The sequence below is a fragment of the Poeciliopsis prolifica genome, unplaced genomic scaffold (genome assembly GCF_027474105.1).
Source record: "Poeciliopsis prolifica strain line A6 unplaced genomic scaffold, Auburn_PproV2 SCAFFOLD003, whole genome shotgun sequence".
Taxonomy (NCBI): Eukaryota; Metazoa; Chordata; class Actinopteri; order Cyprinodontiformes; family Poeciliidae; genus Poeciliopsis; species Poeciliopsis prolifica.
In genome coordinates this window covers 14,211,036-14,231,146 of record NW_026562378.1, presented here as the reverse complement: position 1 = coordinate 14,231,146, position 20,111 = coordinate 14,211,036, and the positions used below count along the sequence as shown (strand labels likewise).

General features: G+C 37.2%; 3 protein-coding genes across 3 annotated transcripts; 1 reads left to right on the top strand and 2 right to left on the bottom strand.

Annotated features, from left to right (window-relative positions):
- Positions 1–1,167: 1,167 nt before the first annotated feature.
- Positions 1,168–4,971, bottom strand: tusc2b (tumor suppressor 2, mitochondrial calcium regulator b). The gene is made up of 4 exons (XM_055021373.1): positions 4,826–4,971; positions 2,705–2,941; positions 2,256–2,376; positions 1,168–1,957 (listed from the first exon to the last, which is right to left on the bottom strand). Exons 2-4 carry the CDS (start codon positions 2,851–2,853, stop codon positions 1,892–1,894), a joined length of 336 nt encoding a protein of 111 aa, XP_054877348.1. The 5' UTR covers positions 2,854–2,941; positions 4,826–4,971; the 3' UTR covers positions 1,168–1,891.
- A 994-nt stretch (positions 4,972–5,965) lies between these two features.
- On the bottom strand, positions 5,966–12,230 carry rassf1 (Ras association domain family member 1). Its single transcript, XM_055021199.1, has 7 exons — positions 12,150–12,230; positions 9,824–10,276; positions 9,045–9,169; positions 7,309–7,413; positions 6,692–6,980; positions 6,500–6,615; positions 5,966–6,408 (listed from the first exon to the last, which is right to left on the bottom strand). Exons 2-7 carry the CDS (start codon positions 10,113–10,115, stop codon positions 6,259–6,261), a joined length of 1,077 nt encoding a protein of 358 aa, XP_054877174.1. The 5' UTR covers positions 10,116–10,276; positions 12,150–12,230; the 3' UTR covers positions 5,966–6,258.
- A 2,495-nt stretch (positions 12,231–14,725) lies between these two features.
- On the top strand, positions 14,726–17,561 carry LOC129357386 (transmembrane reductase CYB561D2). The gene is made up of 3 exons (XM_055026680.1): positions 14,726–15,002; positions 15,110–15,147; positions 15,913–17,561. The coding sequence occupies exons 1-3, from the start codon at positions 14,870–14,872 to the stop codon at positions 16,414–16,416; spliced, it is 675 nt and encodes a 224-aa protein (XP_054882655.1). The 5' UTR covers positions 14,726–14,869; the 3' UTR covers positions 16,417–17,561.
- The last annotated feature ends 2,550 nt before the right edge of the window (positions 17,562–20,111 follow it).

Sequence of the window (20,111 nt, the reverse complement as noted above, 5' to 3'; positions counted from 1 at the left end):
TCTATCTATCTGGATTTATATATATATATATATATATATATATATATATGAAAGTCATGACATTGACAATAATGACTTATGGGCCAGATCAATGAAAGAATTTTGAAATACAAATACATCATTGCCTCCACAACCTTCAGGAAACAGCTGTTATGACCGTTTTAGGGAGGGTGAGTCACAAAAACATAATTCCTTAGTAAGCTGGCTGGCTGTCAACAGGGTGCTGCAGCATATTCACAGAAAGCTCAGTGGAAGGAAAACATGGGGTAGGAAAAGCTGCACCAGCGACAGGGATTAGCACAGTCATACTTGTAAAGACAAGCACATAAAAACACTTGTTAACCAGAGAAATGTTAGATTCTTTCATAAACTAAAGAGAAAAAGGTCTGGACTTCTGTTCAGAGATTCAATGTCCTATTTACAAATTGAAAGTAAATTTTGCATTTCAATGGGAAAGTAAGATCCCAGTTTGGACAAAGCATGGAAAGTTGTTTGAGTTCCAGTGTTAAGTTTCTACAGTCAGGTATTATTTAGGGAGTAATGTCATCTCCTGGAGTTGACCCATTGTGTTTCATTAGGTCCAAAGTCAGGGTAGACACCAATCAGGGAGATGAAGAGCGCCTGATGCTTCTTTCTCATGATGGCCATGATGGAGGTGCTGATTTCATCTTCCAGCAGAAGTTAGGACCTGCTCACACTCCCAAAAGTACCAAAATTTGTTTTAATGGACATGGTCATTAAAACACCATGGCTGTGCAGGATGGGCCAACAAACTTCCCTGACCAGAACCTCATGGAGAATCTATGGTGCTTTGTCAAGAGAAACCGCAAGAAACACCAAACCCGACACTGCAGATGAACTGAAAGTTATTTAAGAAATCCGATCGTCTCTGTGCCACTTTACATTGATGCAGTAGTTCATGAAAACCCAGACAAACAAAAAAAAACTGTAAATACTGAAGTATATAGACATACTTTTCATGAACTATAAGTCATAATCCTCAGAATTAGTGGAAAAAAATGCTTGGGATATATGACTGTGTAATAAATTAACACATAAGATTCTCTTGATAAAAGGAATGAATGAAATGCATAGATTTCTCAATATCATTATAACCTTTTGAGATTTAGTCGTTTAAAAACAGAAACATGACAGACCAACACCTGATTTTGTAATTAAAAAAATTGTTTTAATAAATTAAATGTGAAATACATCCTGCCAAACCAGCAAAGGAAAAAAACAGGATCTCCTATTTAACTCAATGCTGTTGTGTACATGTGTAGTCACTGAAACAAGTCCTTCAAATGTTACAACATGATATCAATCCTTCCTTAGATTAGTTTGGGTGGCTACTGATTGCCTACTCACAAAGCCCAAACCTCCTGCTTCATGCAAAACAAAGCAAGACAAGTCCAACTTGGCAAGTGTCAAAAACAAAATAAAATAAAATAAAATGTGCACAGACAGGTTTCCCATTTTAGATAAGACCATAATAAGTACTGATTTTACTCTAAACTCATTGAGTTTAATGAATCATACAAGAAAACAACCTGCAGCAAAAAAAAAAAAAATTAGAACTCTTAATTCTTTGTCTGCACGCATTCACACTGACATGCACACAAGCCAATAACTCCATGAAATGAGAGAATTCAGCTTTTCCTCTCCATCCCAACTGGCAGTCCATCCCGTGTCTCACTGCACACAAGCCACAAACAGGCCACATGCAGAGGCTTGGCACAAAATGCATCAGCTGCTCCACACAGAGGCTTCAGATAATTTAGGAGATCACGTTATTGAGAGATGTTTCCGGCTTCCATTTGCAGGGCGAAAGAAAGAGAAGAAAACCGGGTCGGAGCTGACTCAGCGGCTCATTCGAGTTCCTCAAGGACTGTCAGGCTTCACACAGGATAACGGGGAAATCTACATGGATGCACGGGAAGTCCAGCTTTACAATTCCCTGAAAGGACACAGAGGGAATTTAAGTTATTTGCAACAACAACTGAACTGGTGTCCACTAAATATGCACAAATCAATCGGCCAATTTTCTCTTGATAATCAAGGCAAGGCAGGAAGGCAAAAAAAAGTATTTTCCTCCTCCACTATTCACTAAATTTACAGACCCTAGAATTAAAAATAAGAATCAAATTAGACTTCAAAGAAAAGAAGACTATTCTTCATTGGTCAGGGAAAGTCTGAATGTTGAATTTAAAGTGCATACAAGTGAATTCTCATTTGATTATAATACATTCTCTCACCTGAGGTGTTAAGTTTTTCTGAACCTTTTTCAGTTTGGCTCTTTTACGTCCATTTTTTGTCACAATTGTCTCCTCGTAGAACTCGTGAGCCAAGTCACCGTCCTCATCGAAGTACATAGAGCTGCAGCAAAAAAAGCCAAAAAAACATGGCAATATATACACACATATATTGGCCTGGTAGTCGATCTCATGAGATTAACATAGTTTTCTGTTTTCTCCATCTCAAACACATGACTGCAATGAAAACATAATCAGTTTCTCAGAGCAAGAAAAGGAAATTTCAGCTTAACTTATTTATACCGGATCATTAAAAAAAATCAACTTACTGACCTCTTTAATCAAGGAATATTGACTCTCAATATTTGCACATACTCTAATTTGATTATAAAATTTATGTTTATGACTCTATTATGAATCCTCACATTTATGGACACTAAGCATATATTTACCTTCGTCTGGTAAACACGAAGGGAGTCGCTCCAGGGAAACTTCGTACTCTTGCCAGTGTCTGCTCGTTTCCATCTTTGGATGCATCATCCCCGCTGCCTGAGCCAGAGAAAGGCCAGAATCCTTTGGACTTGGAGCCACTACCCCCCATCTTCAGCTGCAGCACATTATTTTCCCTGAGTCACAGGGCAACCAGTGGTGAGTCACTGTTCTGAAATTGGGTCTTCAGCGTGGAAAAGCTAAAGAAAAAGGGGGATTGAAATGTTTCATTTGAAGCAGAAAGCACACCAAGGACACAATTATTCTGTAAAAACAGAACCATTAAAGACTAAAGGATTAGATAAAGATTAGTGAAAGTGACTAGTTTGGTCATAAAAACACAATAAGGCAAGCCACTGAATGTCCATTCAAAACCATATGGACACTAACTCAAGTTACAGAAGCAAAACACATGCTGCTTCTATCAAGAGTGCAAATGCAGCAAATCTCAAAAGTCCACAGAGACACTACTGTCAACATTTAACTGGAAATTAAGAAAAAGGAACAGAAATTTAAATGATGTATTTTGGAGAGTTTGCATACCAGTTAGAGGCCTAAAAACACGAACACTTCTCAAACCCAAATTTCCAACACAAAATAACTGCACATTAATACTACAAGTTTCAGAAAACCAGCAGAGGAAAAATAAATTACAACAGCAAAAGTAATAAATTCAACTATATTGTGAATATTTAGGGTCTGAAACATAAATTAGAGACACATTTCTTTTCAACATTCCTGTGTCTGATAATTATAAAAAGGAAAATTGCCCATCCTAACATTTTAGTTCCTGCTACTTCTTTCCTTTCCCAAAAAACATTTTTTGATTTTCTGTTTTACACACTACTTGGTAAGACATTTGTACCAATTTATTTCTTTTTGCATAATTTTAAAATTTGGAAGCAAACATATGTTGGCAGATTATCTCACTTTGTATTTCCACAGTTCCCTCCCTCCTTTTTCTTCCTGATATTTTGTATGTTACTGTTAATAAGTTCACAAATAATAATAATAATAAAAATCTTATTTTCAAAGGTATTCTACAAAAGCTAACATTAGTTCTTGCAATGACAATAATAACGATTAATATTCTGATTACAATATTCAGTGTGACATCTGGCTATTTTCTTTCCTCTCTTTCTCATCTCATATGAAATGTCAATGTTGTTTGCAGCAACATTGACAGATGAACACCTGCTGTTGTGAGACTCTATCCAACTGGTTAACTAATATATCAATATGTGAAACGTAAGTTCATAATACTTGGAATACAGTAATCAACAATTATTGCTCTTCAAATAGTCCTTTGCGACATGAGTATTGCAGACAGCAATATTGCAATGTCAATATATACGTTATATATTGTGCAACATTTTTAGATAATATATTTTAGTGTTTTGTTTTTTAGGTATCATACTTCAAATTTACATCTTTTTAAAATAAAACATACAAGAAAAGAAAAAAAATAACATGTTAGGCATATATTTCTATATGTTTCTCTTTGCATCCAGTCAATATATCATAATTTATAGTAAGAACAAGCAAAATATAATCCAGAGAGCACATAGTAATAAAACTCTAATTTATTTTCCTCGTGGATACGACAAAAACCACAAGAGGAAGTCATTAGTGCTGCTGTAAATATGCCAAGAAATCCCACCCGGCCCAAGAAGCGTGACAATGCAACCTATGAAAACCACATTATGTTGAGAAAGCAAAGCACTGACAACTGTCTGTGCTTTGCTAAGCAAAGATGTGGTTGCAAAATGCAAGTTACGTGCTTCGAAGAAAGATGAACAACATAAATAAAAGTCTTTAACACTGGCAAAGAAGTAGCTCACTTATTCAGCTGCTTTATAAAAACAGTTGAGAGACTGGCCCTGTTGTAAGTAAGCCGGATTTGATGTCATTTTATGACCTGAGAGCTCCCATCGCTGTTATCTAAAGAGCACCAGCGCTCTCTTTCTAGCATTTACTAGGTCAACACGCTTCTAAACAACATAATGTTCACCCACGTTGACGAAAGCTAACGTTAGCTGATTTCTTAGCTAGTACTGGTGGTTTCAGGGTAGCTGCAAACCTACCTAAACGGAAGAGCGTTGTGTTCACAGAGGCAAATATTCCTCTGGTGACGTTTTCCGGATGAGTTGTCAATATCGCCAACGACCAAAGAACATCAACAGCTAGCACATTAGCTGTGTGTGCTAACGGTGCTGCTTCTTCAGCTGCCCTTTCCCGTGTTGTTCTGTGCGTTACCGCCACCGCGTGGACGGGAGGGATAAACGGAGACTGTCTTCTTTTTACCAGCTCCATCCTGATGTACTCTTCTTATAACAAAGATAATTGCCTCACGAAATTATAGGTTCTATATTGGTCATATTCTCTACATGAGTGCTGGGATCAATACATTCAGAGAAATCTAATTATCAATGACAAAAAACTTATATGAATGTTTTTTTTTTCATTATAGATGTGGAAGGATTTGTTGGCAATTCCCATGTTAATGAAAGCAGGACAATAAGTTCCTCTTTCAATTCAGTGCCACAATCTTCTTCTTTAGCTTTGTGAGGAAGATAGTCTCAAGTTTTTCCTTCTATGTTTCTGGGCATGTTTATTTTATTTCCATGTGATGAGTTAAAGTAATAACTTATATAAACACTAATCATTATCCTTACGAACTGTTAGACTGTTTGTTTCTAGAATGCGTGTCTCATAGTAATGTCTGCAGGAGGAGATAAGCGTGCCAAATTGGAAGCAGATGGGAAGAGACTGGACAAAAATGGAATCCATGAGAAAAACCGCTACTGACCAAAAATAACACAAAGACTTGTCTTACATTGGTGAAAAAAACCATTGTGACATTACTTGTGAAATATTTCTGTAGACTGATGAAACACAAGTGGAACATTTTGGAGTGTGTGCTTCCTGATACATCAGACGCCGGTAGCTGTCGTGGCACATCCATGTATCAGGTTTACAGGCGAAATACTCTTCCTCTAAACGTCAGGTTGATTTGGATAGATTTTCCCTTAATTACAGTCTGCGAACTCAGTTACAATCTGCATTTATTACTCAAGTTATGCTTACTAAAGGTTCATTAATGATGTAAAACACTGTTGTAATTAAAAAAACAACAACAAAAAAACCCAGAAGAAATGTGAGAGGGAAAACTTTGCAGCAAAGCATACACTTGGAAAGGATCATGAACTTAACATCACATGACCTGTAATTTATTGTGATCAGTTTATTAGATAATTTGCATCCAAATACACATACTCAACTCCAAATCACAGCTTTATTAAAGTGCCATTATGTGATAAAAGACAGCATGGTCTGGTGCTTTCAGTAGCTCACATTAAATGTAAACACATGTATTCCTGCTTCATTAACAAACTATTATCTGAAAACTTGTCATTGCCTGAGCTTTCCCCTTCCCTTTTGCATCACCTGTAAAGTTTCCCATTACCATGGCATGAAAAGGTCATTCCTAATATTGAACTCCAAGGTTGACTCTTGGTCAACCAGGAGTAGTTACGCGGGCCATTGCGTGCCTTATCATGTCTCTGGCATGAGCGTAGCGCTTCACAATCTGCCGCACATGCTCTTCTTCCTCGCGCTGTAAGATTCGCAAAAAGTTGTTCAGCTCAGGACAGCTGAAGGCATCCCACTGCAAAGGAAAGACATTTTGTTTTAAGAGCACACAAAACACCCACAAAATAAAGAGTTGACTGATCCTAATGTCTGATCAGAAAACTCACGTTTACGTCCCCTGTTTCGTTCTCCTTCAAAACCAGACTCAGGACTGATTCACTGGGTCCAGCACACAAGCGCAAGTACAGAGGGCGCTCGTCATCAGACAGTTTACGCATGAACACTGCAAGAAAGCACAAAAAATGTAATCAATGGTTTTCTTCTCTGTTTTAATAAAATCCTGGTGTGAGGAATCCAACCTTGACTTTGCTTCTCAACACGCTCAAACAAGGCAAACTTCGCCGGATTGTCGACCACAGTGAACTTGTTGAGCAACGCCTCGATGACTTCTCGCACTCGGGTTTCTGAGCTCACATGAAGGTGCTTTGCTGCGTCCCTGGGGAGGTAGAAAGATGTCCGCCGTCTTGTCAGTATTTCCTGCTGATCGTCCTCCTCTGTCCAGCTCTGGTTCCGAGAAGGTGGGAGGGTGATGGGGCGGAGTAACTGAAAGTGAACCTTTATGAAACCGGTGTACGTCCCGTCTTTATTCTGTTAGAAATACAGATTCACTAGAGTTAGAGGGTGTCATTTCTGGAGACAAATCTGTAAGTTCAGAAAATATAACGTAAAAACTATTCAGAAGTTCACATAAACGATCCTCGGCATAATAATAACATAACTGCATAAACACGGCCAAGTTAAAGAACTTCTACCAACTTTGCAAAAGATTTAGTCAAAAATCCAGCCACAAGTATTCCAGAAGCTTGTTAATGGTATCAAAAACATTCCGATGCTATAATTAAAAGCCCATAATTACACATTATTCATTTTTCTAAGAGGACCAGGACAAACCACAACCAAGTTTGCTGTGACTCACATCCACCATGTAGAGATTGTTGTTAATCTGAGCGTTGTACTCCTTCACCTTCTGCTGAATCTTACCAACACTTAACTCTTGTTTACCCTGTTCAGTCTGGTCATCCTGAAAAGGACGAAAATGTTGGAACCAGTTACGCCCAAGGAAATCGGTTGAGAAGAATCAAGAATGGAGGGATGCAACAGAGATCAACATAAAATGGGAAAGACAGATAACAATTTCGAAGGCTCAAGGTTGCACATCTGTGAAAGAAAGATCTAAGCCTGTAAATAATAGTTTGGTCCCTGCAAGTAAAATGAAGTGCTTGATTTATTTCTTCCTGTGACATATTTGGACAAGTATGTTTTTTAATATCATCACCGCTAATTTGCAAGGATTTTCGCTAGATGCTCACCCTGATCCTTCGTCAGATTTGCTTCAATCAGCCAGTGAGCCAAAGTTTCACTTTGAGGTTATTTTTTAATCTGCACAAAAAGCTTTTGAGGATTCATTTTTTTAATTCATTGCCTTTTTAATGAAGCGTTTATCAAGAATTAAATCTAATAAATCAGGACATCAAAATTTAATCCTGAATATATTTTTAAATTGAAAGTCACCAACTCATACACCCTTTGCATACCTTATTCGCCCCAGTAGTAATGAATTTATTAACTATGATCTCAAATCTAAATATTAGATTTCTTTTAAGATTTGGCTTCTGTGGCCTTCACTGCCAGTAATCACACAGGCGAGTATCAAATCTCATTTATAGTTTATTGAATTAGGATATTGTTTTCTGAACATTTTGTATTTTTATTTTAAACCTGATGTATCATAGAGTTTTCTTACAATTTCCAATAAAAGAGAAAAAACAGCAACAAGAAAGACTTCTTTCATATGGAAGTGTATGTTTCTGTTTTTTTTTAATTGGCTTTAAACTGAACTTTAATTCCCTGTTTTACTCGATCCAGAGTATCCTCGGCTTCTCAAAAAGGCCCCATTCTAATCCCAGCAGGGGAATAAAAGGCTAATCACAACCGTAGAAAGTGACCTAATTTGTTTAAAATACACGTCTTAAGTGTCTGGATGGATTTCAACAAACCAAATGCTGGGTTTGTTTCTCAAAACTAAAGAGCTGAAGTTGAGTTTGCATAAATAGTCACAGACAACACTAAAGCAGGTAATTACAAAGTAAAATAAATACAGTATATTTACAAGTTTAACACCACTTTATGACAATACATCTTTTTATTAATGACAAATAAACAGTAAATAAACTGGTCAATTATTATAAAAACACAAATAACACTAATATATCAAACATTAATGAAAGGAGGTGAGCAGCAGGCAGACATGCTGGTGTCCATCTGCTTTGCCATATTAACATTCCACATGGTCATTCAAGCATAATCATTTTTCTTTTTTTTCTTTTTCTCAGTTACATTGCTCAAAAGTAAATGAAAAATACAGCTCATTAAGAAATTAAAACAATAACAATACTGACACTGTGAGAGCAGTGAACGGTGATTATTGATGAATAGAAATTAAACATTTCCAATTCATATTACAAAGAAAAAATAGAAAACTCTGTTTAAGGTTCTTTCCACTTCACCGTGATGCACCACCATTTGTTAATTTATCATCTAACATCAAAACGGAAAAGTTTTTAGCTGGCAAAACGTGAACATTTGATGGGTGAATGTTATTTTGCAACATGCATTATTATGTTTTGTTTTACGAGTTGTGTCGCTTTTTACCACATTTGTGTCCGTCTCGATGGAGTCCTCACTGTAGTCTGTGTTCTCCGTTAACACGCTCCCCTGTGTGCTGCAGTCCAGCTGGATAAACGGTCGGCAGCGGTAGTGACAAGTGTAGCGGCAGTCTGAAGGAGAGAAACAGATATCAAAAGAAGTTGTGGTTTTGGTTCCTCTGTTTTGCTTTGACTTTGGGTTTTGCCGATCTGCGTATCTGTTCCTGGAGTGTCCCATTAAGCTGTCCCCTCTGTGAGTCAGACTGAATGTGACTGACGGTACAACAGAAACGCCAGAAGTAAAAGAAAACAGCGAAGCAAAGACAATCCTGGGTCCTATATGTACAAAAACACTGAGCTGAAAGATGAAACAGGCCAGAACCTCCAACTGATAGGCTAAACAGTTTGGAGAGGAAATCTAACATCCTGAGGCACCAATAAAACAGAAACACCTTAAAATGACAATAAACATCCATTTCCATTGTGACTTTGGCAGTAATTCTTCTTCAAAACTGTTTGAAATAGAACAGAACCAGCAAAAAGCTAAGGTTAGTCTTCACAAATAGACAGACACTACAGTATTCAGCAACCATTACTTACAAACATCAATTATACATTTGTTTGGATCTGTTCCAGCAGAATAACTGAAAAGCTTTGAAACAACATAGGAACAGGATGTAAAGCATCAGGCTTTCAATTTGCTCAAAGCCTGTAAATCTGACACTTTTTGCTGGTCAGATTAAAATAGACTAAGGTTTAAAATAGATCAGAATTAGAAGTACTCACTGGCACACCGTAAGCTCTGCTTATAGAGACCCCAGATGAATTCTCCACACAGGTCACACCAGCTGAGGTGTGTGTAGCTATAGGGCTGGAAGTCATGGCCCACTGCGCCCTCTCTCAAGTGACGGACCGGTCCCTCAATGCTGACGCTGTCTCCAACCAGACGGACAACGCGGCCAGCGCCAGGCTGGCACAGATTGACCGAGGCACAGGCGATGTGTGAGGATGGAGCAGCTAGCTCGATGGAATCGTTCACACTGAGGTCCTTCAGCTCAATCAGCTCACAGTTAGTCATCCTGTCCTCGATGCAGAAACGGAAATATTGTCCATGAGGGCGGGCAGGTGTGTGTGGAGCCAAATGAGGAAGCAGCCGAGTTGGATTTACACCTTTCCATCACATTGAAGCATCACTGTGGATTCAGTCCCCTTCCAGAGTAGCATCACAGGTGGACAAACCTTTAAAAAAAAAAAAAAAAAAACTTTAATGGATTTTGACTTTTCTTTAATATACAGTGTCAAAAAATTACATACAGCATCACATATTTATTGATCTATGGCACCCTCACAAATATTCGGTCAAATTAACTTGTTAGGCTGTATCGCAATCACAACTTTTGGGTAGCACTTTATTTGACGGGTTGTGAATAAGACTGTCATGACACATGTTGAACATGACATGAACATGGCCAGATGGGTGAATAAATATGACATGAAGGCTTCATGACTGTGAAGACTTATGACAGGTGTTATGTCATGTTTATGACGGCGTCATGACAATCTTATTCACGACCCGTCAAACAAAGTGTTACCCAACTTTTGCTACTATAAAGCTTTGCCTTGTCTGCAGTCAAATTCTACATCTGTTATAAACTGTCTTTGTGTCTTTATTTGATTTAAAAGTCCAAAATAGTTGATTTTCATGTCTATAACAATTAAACATAAAATAGACTGTCACTGCACCTACAGTTAACATAAAAAACAAACGTAAATCTGTTTCTGACTCTATCTTTGAAAACAGAAAAACAAAGGATTGACATTTGTCATCTGATGCCAGGAATCACGCGGTTACAAAAATGTGGGACAAGATCATGACTATACTGTAATCCAGATCTATCCCTCAGATAGTATTTGCACTGTCCTTTACCAAATGTAGCAAACAGGAGCAACATAACAGGAGCAACATCAACTGTTCAAGTGGAAAACTGAACAGAAAATGTTGTGGAAGTTCACCCACCTGGAGGAAATCCATAACACACACCCAGAATTACAATAAAATGCTTTAAATTAAACATAATGATGTATTGAAACAGCCGGCAATAAACTGAGGTGTATTTGAAAGTTTAAATTCACAGATGTTGAAAAAGCCAGTTTGAGTTTGAGCTATTTTGCCAAAATGAATGTGCAAAATTTTAATCTCTAAACTTGCAAAGCAGAGGCATAACCCAAAGGAAGGTAAGCACCTTTAGATTTTTACTTTAAAAAAACACATTTTTGAGATCAAGAATTATTTTATTTCTGCTTAACAACAACTCTATATAAGCTTGTCTCTCAAATAAATACCCAATGAAATGCAGTAAACCATGAGGTTACAAAAAGTAAAAAATAGTTCAAGGGGTGCTAATACTTTTGCAAGGCTGACTTTATCATTTATGAGACAGCATGCAATGTATTAAGTTATAACAACATAAATTATTTAAAAAAAAAACCCAGAATGACAAAGCAAATTCAGAAGGTTTTGAAAACCAGATTTTTTTGTTTCTATCTGCAGCAGGTATAGGAAGGATTTAAGAGTCTGGGTGAGGAGGGATGTGGTTTGATGAGTAAAAAGCCAAAAGTATTTCTTAATCAATGCAGCAAATTCAACTCAGTTTCCCAAGGAAGCATGAATGTATTATTTAATCATTTTTTTCCACAGCATAGTTTCATCAAAATGGAGAATACAGCAGCATCTAAAACTGCTGTGAACGTATTTTCTCTTTGGAGCAAACTTATTGTGACTAGAATAAGAACAACCCGGGGCCGTGTTTGCCAAGTGGGTCACCACACGGTGCAATTATCCACGCAGGGCAACAACAACAACTCATTGTAAGCGACATCATTTAAGCCTATATGGTGTCATACTTGTTTATTGCCTACTTAGCTCAGACTTGTGCCTGCAATATTTTTCACGTGATAAATTATTCACTCACTGAACATTCAGTGGTTAAAAGCAGCCGGGACAACGCGGTCTAATCCCGCAGGGAACGGGACAGAAACAAACAAACAAACAAACAAACAAACCCTCCACGGACAGATACCCGGACTTATCCGGTCACAGAAACCCCCTTACCTCGGTCACTCCATCCACGCAGCTGTTCGACGGCGATGCCTGCATAACAGACGCACTTACTTTTTTTTTTTTTTTTTTTTTGTCCTGGAGTTACCAGCGAAGCGTCCCCCCACCTCATCTCCCTGCGCGAGCGCACTTTGGGTTTGCGCATGCACAGTGGGAGTCTGGGATTATCCCTTAAGCCAAAATGTGACCTGCGCTGAAGTGGACGGAGAAGAGAGGAGGCGCTGCTGGTGTCTCTGCTGCACGCATCACGTCCACACAGAGACAAGATCTGAACAGAGGAGACAAGCGGTGTGAAGCTTCTGATGTTTGATGTCACTTTATTAAAAAATATAAAATAAATTCAATCAAAACCATTCCCTGTGGTTTGATAATTCGGGACTTCAATGATGAATAAATCAATGAACTTGATTAAATTGTAGATTATGTTTTCTTTCTTGGTTAGACCTGTGAGTAGACGCTTCTTTAAAATTAATTTGATTAATTTTTCATTCACTTATTTATTCTGCCCTTTGACATCTACAACTATATTATAAATAAAGTTTGTTATTTTTATTATTAATTCAGGGTTCACATGATTTAGTTTAAAAGGAGAAAAAAAATTGCTATGTTTACGAATCGAATTTAAGGTCATGTAGTATTTACAGAATATAAAAAGCTCATTTTGCATGTAAGTAAAACAGGAGGAGACATTTTTGTTTCCACTTTTATTTAGAGCAGGCTGTTAAATCTTTGATTTAGGAGATGTGGAAATCATTCAATGAGGAAAAAGCCCTCAGGCCAAAATATGGCTCATGAATATTGACATGGTCTTCCTATTTTCTACATCCAAGTCAGACTTTCATCACCGTCTATACTTATTTGCACCGCCAACCCTTAGACCAAATTAATGTTTTAACACAGCAGCAGCAAGTATTTATTGTGTGGGAGTGAGCTTTTCTAAGCCCATCAACAAAACAAGATCACCTATCACTTAAAGATACTGTTTTGATTCATTCATATTTGTTTGCTTTGCCTGTGACAGAATTTAGATTCAGAATTAAACTCCTGCTTTGGACAAGACTGCAAGACAAAAGTTAAGAGGATATATTTTATTAGATCAGTTATAATTTTAGAAAAAAAAGTATAATTTTTCATCAATTCAAGTTGGTCTGGAACATGGAAAACTAATAAAATTTCCTTCTTAGCATTATAGACAAACTACCTGATTTATATTAATTCCCAGAAAGTCAGTTGGAAGGTTTGGGAGCCCTTTATTTACTATTTTTATTCCTGCAGAAAATGATTGTGTTTATTCACCAGGTTTTATTACTGAGTTTGTACACTGGAGCTCAGTGTACAATGTGCTCATGTGTCTTCAGCTCATGTTAACGAGAGAAACATAAAAATACTAGCTTTAAATTATTTAATAATTTTATTTCTTAACAAAATGTACAATTCCAAACCCCATAAATTGCTTCTAAATATGACAGAAGTGTATTTGTTGAAAAAAAAAAAAAAAAAAAAAATATATATATATATATATATATATATATATATATATATATATATATATATATATATATATATATATATGTATGTATATATATATATATATATATATATATATATATATAAAATGCACATTAAAAATGCATTTTAATGTGCATTTTATTCACATTAAAATGCAAAAAAACAGAGAATGGTATGGAGATGAATGAATGAGCATTTTGATGACTGCAGAGCAGTGTGTGTGTGTGTGTGTGTGTGTGTGTGTGTGTGTGTGTGTGTGTGTGTGTGTGTGTGTGTGTGTGTGTGTGTGTGTGTGTGTGTGGAGGCCCTGCGGAGTCACAAGCTTTTTAGAGAGTAATTGGAGCACAATAACCAGTGCGCAGCTGAACTCTGTGTCTGGTGGATTTGATGATCCAAATATCAGAATTTCTAACTGTTTCTTGATGGTATTCTTAGCTTGCACACACTTTGCTTAAATGGATTTAAATGAATATAAAGCCACTCGGCAGAAACAACCCAAGCTTGCTTTCGATGTGACTCATTTTGTTGATAGGACCACAAACTGGCTATAATCTAGATCAGGAATCCTCAAGTTGAGGCCTCGAGGGTCGATGTCCAGCAGGTTCTGGACATGATTCCAGACAAATTGCTGAATTACCTCCCCAGTGCTTTCAGGTTCTCCACAGTGCTGCTAAGGACCTGATTATTTGACTCAGGTGTGGTGGAGCAAAGCCACATCTAAAACCTGGTTTGCTCTAGGCCTAAGGAGCTTTAGCCATTCAGAGTCACTGTGAACTGTTAATATGAAGAACATATTTGACCAGAGTCACCAGCAGCACAGTTACAAATGGGTTTGAATAAACGAAAAAAAATGGATTCATTTGTGTCAAAAAGAAAAAAAAGTATATTTCTTTTGTTTAAAAAAAAAGTAGACGAATAATTCCTTACAAAAATAATGAAGGAATAATTGTAAAGGAAGCGCAGCCGCAAATGACTTTTATTTTGAAAAGACTGAACGGAAACTGCGTTTTCCCATTTCTGCAACGGGACATGACGGCGACGTGGACCGGATACCGGAGGTTTTGTCAAGTTAAAGTTACATGACTGCGATTTAATAACGATGATGATCTTCCTGAGCTGAGCTGCAGTCAGTCCGGGAAGGACTTTGAACATCGTCACTTCCGCTTTCATTGAGTCGGAGACGGTCGGACGTGATCATTTATAACATGATCCACAACAAGGAGGCAGAATCTGAAAGTCGGTTTTACGGTTTTGTTAGAACAGCCTCCGTAGGACTGACTCACATCATCTCCATAGCCTTCCCTGTTTTTATTGCGTTTCTTTCCCTACCCGGAACAAGTGAGTGTGGTTAATGTTTACGTCTTTCTTCTTTTTCTTTTTTTTTTTTTTTTACGTCAGTTTGCATATAATTTTGTTGATCTTTAACCCCACCTGTTTTCCTTCAGGTGTGTTTTCATGGCATCCTTTCCTGATGACAGTAGCTGTAAGTCGAACCTCATTTATAAACTCAAAAATACAAGCTTTGCTTTGTTTATTGGGACATGGCTGGTTGTGATTGTGAAGTAGAAACAAAGCTGGAGGGCATTTTTCTACTGTAATTTAATTGTAAACTCACTCAAAGGAAAATGACAACAGTGGATTTTATTTGGAAGTTTCAGAGTAAGGGGGGGGGATCAGTTACTTTTTGATGCACGTTTATCAAACATTAATTGTGAGGTATTACAAACAAAAACCGAAATGAATACACAAAAGTTGAAGTTCTGACATTACAGTATGTAAGAAAGGTTAATGTAAGGCACAAAATAGATCAGAGGTCAGCGACCTTTTCCACTCAAAGTTCCACTCAAAATAGATCAGAGGTCAGCGACCTTTTCCACTCAAAGTTTAGCTGCTAATAAATAAAACTCTTCTAGAGAGGCAAAAGATGATTTTGCATAAAATGCATCATCATGAAAGGTAGCAAAATCAAACTAAAATATACTTCTATTTTCAGATTTTAGAACAAAATAAAAAGTTATAGAATGAGGTGAGCCTTTTCTATAAATATAAAAAAATGAAGACTTGTAGGTATTATATTCAGATTCTGCATAGAAACTTACAGAAAAACAGTTTCTTTAAGTTCTTGGATAAACTTGCTCTGCACAAAAGTTTCAAGTTTTTATTGTTAATTAGATTTTAATTGATTTGTATACCACCTCTTTTATAACTTACAATGAGTCAATAATGATTTTTCTACTTTTTGTTTTAGTTTGGCTTCTTTATGACGGAAGCCATCCTGCTCTTTTCGCCCCGCGGCTCCCTCATCAAGAGGTTTCCACACAAGACCAAAGGCCGTGTTCACTGGATCCTGCAGAGCCTCTGTGGCTCCTGTGCACTTCTGGGCCTGGCTGCCATCTACTACAACAAAAACCTGAACGGTAAAGCCCACTTCACCTCGTGGCACGGCCTGCTGGGACTGATCACGGTGTGTGTCGTGTGCGTGCAGTCCTTGGCAGCCGTGCCTCTCATTTACCACTCTCTGGCCAAAGGCTGGTCCCTCGCCAAGCTGAAGCGCTACCACGCCGCGTCGGGGCTCGTCACCTTCCTGCTGGGCTGCACCAGCCTGCTGCTCGGGCTCTGCTCCTCCTGGTTCACGGCGTCAGTAAGGGGGTACGCCTGGTACCTGGCAGCAATCTGCCCCGCTCTCAGCGCTCTGATCATTATGAATCAGGTCTCCACTGCTTACGTTGCTAAAAAGCGGCTGCAGTCCTGACGGAGGCGCATTGAATGAACAGAGCTAAGCTCACTGTGCTCCTTTAAAGACTGAAATATTACTTCTCAGGCCACAAACCTTTCTGCCTTTTTTGATCTTTCCATGCTCGAATGAATAAAAAGTCAAAATATGCAGAAGAGGACCTAGAGTCCTTTTCATAATTGCATACTAGTACATGCTCTTTTAAAGCAACACGGAATTTTTTATCATTCCATAATAAAAAATGGAATGATATAGAACAAATAGAATTATTTGTTCTATTTGAACAAATAATTCAAATAGAAAATGGAAAAACAGAAACATGTACATCATTTTTGAGTATAAAAATACAAATAAATGGAAAAAATAAAAACATTTGTAATAACTGCAAGTATTTATGTAACTGATTATTGCTGAATTTACTTGGGAATTGGTGAGTTATTTAAAGCTAATCTGCTCTCATCCAGCTATATTTTACTTTTTGTTTTATTTTCTTGCACATTCTAACACTTGTACATGCATATATGCACCAAATACACCATTGGTCAACTTTTAATTTAAATAAAATTGATTTATTTTTAAATCAATTTATTTAAAAATAAATTGATTTATTTGTCCCTTTTAGCTGAGACCTTTTATATCAAATCATGTTACTTGCGACAATAAAATTTACTTAAAGGCTTGTAATTCTTTTATATTTATTTTAAATAATCAACAAAAATAAAGTCTATTTAATAATTGAATTTAGAAAACATATTTTGCTCTCTGAAAGGTCTCAGGTTCAAAAAAGTTTTTATCTGGTGTCTTTTCCCTCAAGGGACTTGCAATATAGTTGGACAGTCATTTCCATTTTGAACATAATATGCCAAACCTATATTCATAAATAGATTTTCTTTTACCCAGTTTTATCCTAAATAAATTGTCTGCTTTCCTAGTACAGATTCTGCTTTTTAGCATTATCTTGCTTTTCAATTACATTTAGCTCCTGGTGTGTTAAGTGTCATATTTGAGAGAGTTATTTTTTCCCTCTACATTTTGAATATATTTTCACATTTTAATTTTTGTGTATTTCCTTCCCAAAAAAGTGAAGATAACTACACCGAAATGACAAATTGGTGGCAGGTTGCTATTCCAGGATGTATAGCAACTGTTTAAGAATAAAAGAATAAAACTGTTTAGAAATAATTCAGACTGTATTAGAAGATTATTTTATTTTTGAAATAACATTGATATCACATAATTTTTATTTGATTTAGGCTGCATGTATGAAATTTTTACTAGATCAGCCATTAATGGGTCAAAGTGAACAAAAAGTAACAAAACAAATGCAGTTACAAAACCATATTTTACATTATAAATAAGAACATCGCAGACATCAAAATGAAGGACTCGATCGTCAAGTGGATTAATCAGAATTAGACGTCATGAAAAAAAAAAATTCTGTAATAAAATATTCTATGAACTATAAAAAGAAAAGAGAGGGGTCAGTATCATGTACCTCGCACAGTTAATATGAAGAAATGTTCCTTATGCAAAGTGCTAGCTCCACTTTTTAAATCAGAAATCACAGGTTCTCGTGACACGCAGAAAAAAAAAATCCACATAATCTTTCTGACAGACTTGGAAAAAAAGCAGCCGGGAGGAAACAGAGGAGCCAGCAGCCGACAGAAAGCAAACAGTACTGGAACTGCAGGGACGCGGGATCCCACACTTGAAAACTGAAATATGCAACTCCAATGGGGGAATGATCTGTTGTCTCAACTTATCCAGTGTTTCCTGAAGGCCAATCATCACTGCGTCTAGCTCAGTTTACCAGCAGAGGAAAGTGACATTTCCTACATCTAAACACCTCGAAGGCAACACAGAAACACATACAGAAAACGGGACCTGAACAGCCACAAAGCAACCGACACTTAGTGTCACTCCTGGCAGAAGCTACGCACACTGCATCTAACGGCGATCATCACATAACGGCACTGTCAGTTTGTAAGGCCGCCGCATCAACTCACCTGGCTCGGCCACTCTCACCGGCAGTTTTACTGATATAAAAAAAGTCATCAGGGTCAAATGAAGGTGGCGACACTGAACTCGTTCACTCGAGCTGTGCAGATTCAATGCTTCCTCTAAGATAAGGTAATATTTGTTCTAACAGACCTACCTGTAAATAAAAGCCTCGGTTTGCACAAATCAAAACTGGTTTTAGAATAAATAAACAAGGCTAACATTAAACATTTGGGATGCTAACAAAATAATTTAATTAACTTTTACAACTATTAATAGGAAGTGTGGTCAAATATCCAGACAAAGTTATGACTTAAGCTCGCTTATGGCTGAAAAAAGCATGAGGTCAAGGTGAAACCTCTTACTGGATATTTAGAGAAAACCAGCAGTAAATGGAAACCTGTAAGAGTTTATATTTTCACTATTAGCGCTTTCTGAAAAAACAGTTCAAGTAAAACCAAAAAAAGTCTGAAGTATGTATTACGTCCCTGTTGATGAGGAGTGTAAGTGAACTTCTGACCAGTACTAAAAACAAATTTACTGGACCACCCCGGCACAATCCACAACTAAAAGGTAAAGGTGAATGAATGAGTTAGTAACGTTACTCCTTGGTTTGAGCTTCATTTGGCTTTCAAATTTGCTGCTTGTTCTCCCAACGCCAGCTGTCTGGTACATAAAAACAATTAGCTAACTATGAATTTCAAAACTCAATACTGTTTTGGGCTGCTAAAGGAATAAAAATTTAAATAAAAATAACTAAGAAAGAGTTTACACAGTTCAAATCCATGTCCCAGCCCCTGTATTGTTGACAACATGAAAGTACATTCGTTTCAGTTTGGAGGGCAACAAAGAAAATCCTAAATATTTCATTTTGATCCTCACTTATCAAAGCCGGGGTGAGTTTTTTTTTTTTATTACGGTCACTGTTGTAATAAACAATCGCTCTACGACCGAAATCTACACACTGCACAGTATCGACTTGCAATATAAACAATGATAAAGACTGTTATTTACAAAGTATCCACATTTCCAATAACAGTGTCACAAGTATCTTTTAAACAGGGGGTTGCTACAATGTCTATCAAACTGCTAAAGACTAAAATATGCCTAAATTTTCTGCTTTTCAAGGTAATCTTTATAGTGTAAACACACTGGATTGTGTACTTTGTGACAAACGCTAAGATCCCTTTATCTACAGAGATAATGGAGAACACTAGTGTTCAGCAGCAGAGTGTTAAACCTGTCCACACTCTCCTGTTTTACAACAATTCATCGTGAGAAAAGCCAACAGGAAGCAGCTTTCGCCACATATTTAAAATGTTAGGAACAAAAACTGAGCGCCGACACTTTGTGTGAAAATGTAGCAGAGGCTGCGAGAGCCACTGCCAGAAAGATTCGACTGGTCCTTGTTTGACAGATCTGTTCCCGACGCTGAACAAGACGCAGACATTCAGCATAAGGATTTTGTTGCACTTTGTAGGATTTACGGTCTCATTCTTGTATTTTGGGACAATGATCAGTGTGTGTGTTGGATGAAGGGCATTAGAAATGGGAATTACTCACTCTTCACATTTCGTCACATAACAACCACACATTTGATGCATTTTATTGGGATCTTGTGTTTCGCACCAGCATAATGTAGTGAATGATTGAGAAGTGGAAGGAAAATAAAGCAGGTTCAAATTTTTTCCAAATGCAAATCTGAAAAGTGCGGC